Genomic DNA, 6,872 nt, shown 5'->3' with positions numbered 1-6,872 from the left:
AAAATAGAGTGCCATTTCAAAACTCTTGAGGGAAATCAAATATGAATCAATTGAAAGATATCATGTTGACAAACAATGGTTTTCTTTGTATTTCATAGATTTGATTTCAAATAGCTATCAATCTAATACAAACTCTTGATTTTTCACATTCAACCTCGCAAAATGATAATTATGCATTTATTTATATTTAGCCCCAAAATTTGTCCAACATCATCTCATGTAAATTAAAATTTTCCAAAACCTTCCTTGTAAAAAGCAAAAAAAAAAAAGAACTTTAATGTAATTTTCCATTTAGAGCTTATTTTTATTTTTATTTTTACTGAAAATAAACTAATTATTACATTATTTTAACTCTTGATAGAAATTATTATAAAATTTATTATTTTGCAATTCTGAATTTCAACCAAATGAGCCTCTACAGCATTCTTAGTTGGAGTTGGTAATCAGATACATGTAAGTTGGATATTATCTAACTGTTAGCTGCTCAGCTTTGGTTCATCTACTTTCTCACTGTCATCACTTTCAATATCCAACTAATCTTTTCATGAAATTACAAACTTCAAAAATGTATTTTGCATCTTTTTCTCAATTCCTTTGCCTGAAACTATCTATTTCCCTTTTTACAAGTTAAAATGATGATTTTTTGATGCGGTTTGGAAGCTTTGGTTCAACCTCGTTCTGACCGGTTCAATCTCGGTTCTGAGCTTGGTCGATTGTTCGTTGAACCAATCAAGCCATGAACTGGTCGAACCAGCTGCTCCGGTCTTATTTTTAAAACCATGTGTTAGATATATAAATACATAGGAATTAGGTGGGTATATATGTAAATACTCCTAGTTCTTGTTTGTCAAACCCTATTGTGATAGCAAAGTTGAAATTCCAACGGCTAAACTTTTGTCCAATAATATCATTTGTTAGTTAACTGTCCTTGTAATCAACTCCTCAATACCAAATACACCAAATCCGAATAGAAAACAGCAAAAACTGAACTATATAAACTCCATGCAATCATCTGCTTGTAATTATCATCTTCTGCAAATCTCGTATTTGCAAAAATGTCCTCCCTCCCTTCCAACTTCCTTGTGGTTTTTACAGTGGTTCTTTCTTCCTGTGCTTCGTTAATGGCGCAGCTCAACCCTCACTACTATGATAAGTTGTGCCCGCAAGCACTGCCAACCATTAAAACGGTGGTCGAGAGAGCCGTTGCTCGCGAGCCGCGCATGGGGGCCTCTCTTCTTCGTCTTCATTTTCATGACTGCTTTGTTAACGTAAGCTTATGTATAACTCTTGTGCATGGGAATTTACATATCTAGCACATAACTCTTCGCATTTACATATATATCCCACACCTAAACTTTCATATTTACATATATGGCATTTTGATGCTTTGAACTTTGCATCAAAAGATTTATTTCACTTTTAAAAATTAGTAATATTGTTATTTTTTATGTGATATTAAAGATTCGATGGAGCTATATAATACATAAGAATTGTGTGTTGTGAATATAAATGCTTCTCTTTTTTTTTAGCAAATATTGCGTCCAGATGTCCACGCATTCGGACATCCGCACGTTGCTGTAGCCAATCACAGAGAGCCACATCATCAAACAGGTAGGGAGCGGGTGATGTGGCGCCCCGTTAGTGGCAGTCCAAAAGCTCAGAATGTCCAGACGCAATATTTTCTACCTTTTTTGGCGAATCAAAACTTTTCTGTCCTCAAGTAATATATACATGCCCCCTCCCAATTTAAAAAAAAAAAATGTATTCCAATTTTTACATATTAAAAGAGTGATAGATTTGATGTGATAACAGGAGAAAAACCAATAGGAGAAGAGAGAGCGGAGGGACATCGCTCTGTCCCTCCCCTCTCTCTCTCTTCCTATTAGTTTGGCTAGCTACAAGTACGTGCTACACGTCTAACATTTTCTCGTGATAATTATATGAATGATTTGTAACTTATAAATATAAAAAAATAAACTTTAGATGCCAGATATGCAAATGCACATGAAATGAGTGGTATCATATGAACTTAAGAAAAGACAAGTTTTGCATACATGACCCTCAACATTCTAATATATTTGCATGTCTAACACCTAAACTTTAATTGTTTATACACATGCATGCCACCTTATTAATACATGAAAACAATTTATTTTGTAATTTTGGTAAATTGCAGGGGTGTGATGGGTCAATTCTGCTGGACGATACGGCAACATTTACTGGAGAGAAAACTGCAGGGCCAAACAATAATTCTGTTAGAGGTTTTGATGTTGTTGATCAGATCAAAGCTGCTGTTGATAAAGCTTGTCATGGCAGCATCGTCTCATGCGCAGATATATTAGCCGTTGCTGCTCATGACTCCGTTGTTGCTGTGAGTCATCCTTAAAGAGAAAAATTTGCTTACATAATAATACGTACGTCAGGGAGATTGCAAGGAGGGTATTGGAGGTTATATCCACGTTATATCCCCTGTAACCTTCCTGTAACTTACAAATTTGAAACTAGTAAGTTTCATGCTTCTATTTTCATATATTTGTAAGTTACAGGTAGGTGACAGTGAGGTTACAGGGGGTATAACGTAGATATAACTCTCAGTACACTCCCTGTAATCTACATGACAAAAACAAGTCTATTGAGCGTCATATTTTCATTTAATTATAATGGATTAAGATTATTTTTTACACAACATGCCCAAAAGTTCGATTTATATGTAAATACAAAAATATTATATGGCATACATGTAAATCTTTCTTTTTTTTCACCAATAAAAAAGTTTCTTATTTTAGAAAAATAGGAATATGACATTTAGTGTTAATACAAATCAAATTACTTTAAATAATAAATATATGTTTGTATCATATTGTAAAACAATAAATATAAAATTACATTTTTAATTTGAAGATAAATTTGTTGGAATTTTTACATTTTAATCTCCCAGAAAATTAAATTTACCATTTTAACAGCCCAAAATTTCAATATAATATTTTAACAATTATTATTATTATTATTATTATTATTATTATTATTATTATTATTATTATTATTATTATTATTATTATTATTATAATCACTCTCTTAATGTTACTCTTGAAAGTTTTGAGTGGTTAAAAATCTAAATTTAAAATTTGAATTTTTAAAATATTATATTTAATATTATGGATTGTTGGCATTAGGGGTGTAAACGAGCCGGACATGAGCTGAGCCCAACTTGTGTTCGGCTCGTTTATATTTCGAGCTGAAAAAAGTGTGTTCGTGTTCGGCTCGTTAGCTTAGCGAGCTGAACACGAACCATTCACGAACAAAGAGTCATTTTGACAACCCTAATCACGTAACCATAAGATGTTAAGGATTGGGGTAAGATTTAAAACATCATTTGAATCTAATTTAATAATTTTTATTTTATTTTCTTCATTAATACTTTTAATTGATTATAAATCTTTATAGTCTTGTAGTCAATTAAATTTTTTAAAAATACTACTCATCAAAGATATATTTATAATTGATTAGTAGTATTTCGAGCCAAAACGAGCCGAACACGAACGAACAAATATTTATTCGTGTTGATCGTGTTCGACTTGTTAACTTAGCGAACGAGCCTAACATGAGCTTCTTAACAAGCCGAACACAAGCTGTTTGCGAACAACGAGCCGTCTTGACAGCCCTCCCTAGTTAGCATGCAAAAACCTCGCAAATTTAGTTGAGGCGAATATAGGAAATTTTGCTTAAGAGTAAAAATGCAAATAAATTGTTTTATTAGGAGGGGCTTGAAAATTATTAGATTGTTTTAATTAAGATGACTATAATACTAAAATTAGTGAAGTTAAACAAAAAAAAAATCTAATAATTTTAATATTTATTGTAACTAAAAAATCATATTATATATGCACTCATTTACATACATACCACACAATACTTATATATTTACATATCTAAAAATCAAAATCTACTTTTTACAATTATACCCCTCAAATGTTTCATAATCATAACACCTCTTTCAAAACTGTGCAGCTAGGTGGGCAACCATATAACGTTCAAGTAGGGAGAAGGGACGCCCTAACGGCTAGTAGAGCAACGGCTAACAAAAACATTCCCTCTCCTTTTTCAAATTTTCAAACTCTTCTCTCCAGCTTCCAATCCCACGGCCTCACTCTCAAAGACCTCATTCTCCTCTCAGCCTCCCACACCATTGGCTTCGCGAGATGCACCACCTTCCGAAGCCGAATATACAACGAGACGAAAGCCATTGATGCGAGCTTCGCCGCCTCCGTTCGAGCTAGATGCCCTCCGTCCGGCGGCGACAATAACCTCTTGCCCTTAGATCCGTCGGCGAAGGCCTTCGATACGGCGTATTTGAAGGATTTGATTAACAAGAAAGGGCTTCTTCACTCTGATCAGCAGCTGTTTAAGGGAGATGGAAGTTTAGGGGATGAGTTTGTGAAGTATTACAGTGAGCATGGTGTGGAATTTTGGAGAGATTTTGGTGTTTCGATGCTGAGGATGGGGAGCATAAGTCCTCTGACAGGGAGAAATGGAGAGATAAGGAAGAATTGCAGAAAGGTGAATTCTTAAGGGATTTTTGGGGTTTTAGGATTGGTGAACTTTGGTTATCATTGAGGAATTTGACTAGGATTCTAAGATGTTGTTAAACTAACTCATAAAGTAAGAGTTTTAGGTCTTTATGGTTTTTGTTGGTTGAGAAATCAGTGAAGTGCAATTTGTTTTATCTTTATTTGTTTAGTTTGGAATTTGGGTAGCACTATGGTTAGTGTATTTTAAGGGCATGTTTAGCTTAATTAGGATTTAGAAGATCCTTAAAGGATTTGGGGGATGTTTGGATGCAACTTGGATTAAAGTTAAATAGGACTTGGTAAATCTGGTAAATACGGATTTATCAATTAATCCAGAGGTATTAAATTCATAATTATGTTTGGTTAGAAGTTATTATTAAATGCAGTTAAATTCATCTGATGTGTTTGGCAAATTCGGGTGCAAGATTCTCCCTTAAATCCTTAAATCCTTAAATCCATCTCTATCTCTATCGTATTTACTAAATGTAGGATTAATGATACGGCGTCTAAAAATTTTAGATTTATGGGGTGTTGGATTTACATCCCCAGTTCTTTTTTTTTCTTTTTTCTTTTTTTATGTTTGACTTGATTTACATTAAATAGACATAAACTCTACCTTAAATCCTCCTACCAAGCAAACTTTTAGTGAACCTTGAGAGGATTAAAATTTGAAAATTATTTGATATCATAGTCACTACAAAAAAGAGTGCTAAAACTGACGGCCTAAACATACGTCGGAAAAAATACTCTATTTTATGACGACAAAACAATGGTGTATGAGATGAGTTATTTGTAACAGTATAATTATAGGACATGTCGTCACTTAGCAGCAATAATAATTTTTCTGAGACATATGATACCATCGGTTATAAGTAAATACTAACAGACGACCATATTTCGTCAGTTTTTTATGTACATGTCATTTGGCGGGTTGTTAACCAATGAGTTTTTTTTAATAAGCGATGGGAATTTTTGTTGGTAATAATGTTAGTTATCAATGGCTTAAAGTCATTTACAAGCCATCATAATGAATCCTTTATGCAGCCAAAATTGTGTCCCTTTTGGTCTTTCCCTTCCCTAACCCTCCTCCTCTCGGTCTCGCCTCGGTACCTTTATCCTAGCCTCTCCCGGTGACTCCACCACTTTGAAAACCCTATCTCTAGCGATTCCATGCTCCGACGACCGACTGCCACTTTCCTTCTATCCCATCAATGCTTCGCCTCTCACAACTCGCTGCTCACAGGTATGATAGGGTAATTTTAAAAAAAATGAAGTTTAAGTGTTAGATCTGTAAATACTTAGGTATTTAATGGAATGCATGCAAATTTCCTTTTCCTTTTCATTTATTTAGTAGATTGAATTTAGGATTTAGTGTTTAGCAACTAGAAGGATTGACTAAATATTTTCCTATTTCGGTTGGATTACATTAGGGATTGGCTTTAAGCACATATCTTTTTTTGCTTTAGGGGATGTCTGCAAATGGATTTAGAGTGAGATTTAAGCTAAATCTTGCAGACGGTCATTTTGGACAAGATGAAAGGTCAATTCTGATAAATTTGGATTTCACAGATTTCGGTCGTTAATCCTGTAAATCCTAAACTCCTCGAATCAGTGGATTTACAGGATTTACAGTGAGAGCGATTGTGATCACAGTGGATTTACGTAAAACTTTTCAAACAATTTTAATGGATTCACAATATTTAGAGGACTTCATTGTCAGACGGTTTTTTCATTCAGGATTTAGTATATTCGAATTTACATAACTTACTAAATCTTAATAACTTAAAATAAATCTGTTGCCAGACAACCCCTTAATTATGGATGCTCTTACTAGACATTTACAAGAGGATGTACCTTGGTGTATGTTTTTCAACGGTGATATTCTTCTTCTGGATAAGACTAGAGAAAGAGTTTAGAAAAAAAACTAAATTATAGTGGTTGACATTCGAGTCCAATGGCCTTCCTTTAAATAGATCTGTCGACACTATTTTTGGTGTGGAGTTTGCCCGTAAGAAGCTGTCGGTCATCGGAATTGAAATCCCATTGCCCGCTTCGGAAGGACGTTAAAAAAAATTTAGTTTTGAAAAAGATGAAGTCAAACTGACCCCATAATTTTCATAGTTTAAATAGAAGAGCACTTTACCTCAAATTCTGTATCTATCCCAAAGGATGAATACAAGAATTGAGGGTGAGGCTCGATCAAATAAACTAGAGAAAGTCATGACATCCGTTTGATCTGCGGAACCAATATATTGGCCGACAAATTCCCCTATTTAATATAAGGAATTAAATAGGGTTTATATT

The 6,872-nt window shown here is 33.9% G+C and overlaps 1 protein-coding gene across 1 annotated transcript; it reads left to right on the top strand.

Annotated features, from left to right (window-relative positions):
• Positions 1 to 1,046: 1,046 nt before the first annotated feature.
• Positions 1,047 to 4,831, top strand: LOC110023242 (peroxidase P7-like). Its single transcript, XM_020722555.1, has 3 exons — positions 1,047 to 1,268; positions 2,177 to 2,371; positions 4,009 to 4,831. Exons 1-3 carry the CDS (start codon positions 1,056 to 1,058, stop codon positions 4,567 to 4,569), a joined length of 969 nt encoding a protein of 322 aa, XP_020578214.1. The 5' UTR covers positions 1,047 to 1,055; the 3' UTR covers positions 4,570 to 4,831.
• Positions 4,832 to 6,872: the final 2,041 nt, after the last annotated feature.

The sequence above is a fragment of the Phalaenopsis equestris genome, unplaced genomic scaffold (assembly GCF_001263595.1).
Source record: "Phalaenopsis equestris unplaced genomic scaffold, ASM126359v1 Scaffold000223, whole genome shotgun sequence".
NCBI classification, from domain to species: Eukaryota; Viridiplantae; Streptophyta; class Magnoliopsida; order Asparagales; family Orchidaceae; genus Phalaenopsis; species Phalaenopsis equestris.
This window is presented reverse-complemented; position numbering and strand designations above follow the sequence as displayed.

Bases quoted from the DNA above. Each gene is read 5' to 3' on its own strand.
- LOC110023242 (XM_020722555.1), top strand. From the start codon at position 1,056: ATGTCCTCCCTCCCTTCCAACTTCCTTGTGGTTTTTACAGTGGTTCTT. The intron at 1,269-2,176 runs GTAAGCTTATGT...GGTAAATTGCAG, and splicing joins TTCATGACTGCTTTGTTAAC to GGGTGTGATGGGTCAATTCT. The intron at 2,372-4,008 runs GTGAGTCATCCT...AAAACTGTGCAG, and splicing joins CTCATGACTCCGTTGTTGCT to CTAGGTGGGCAACCATATAA.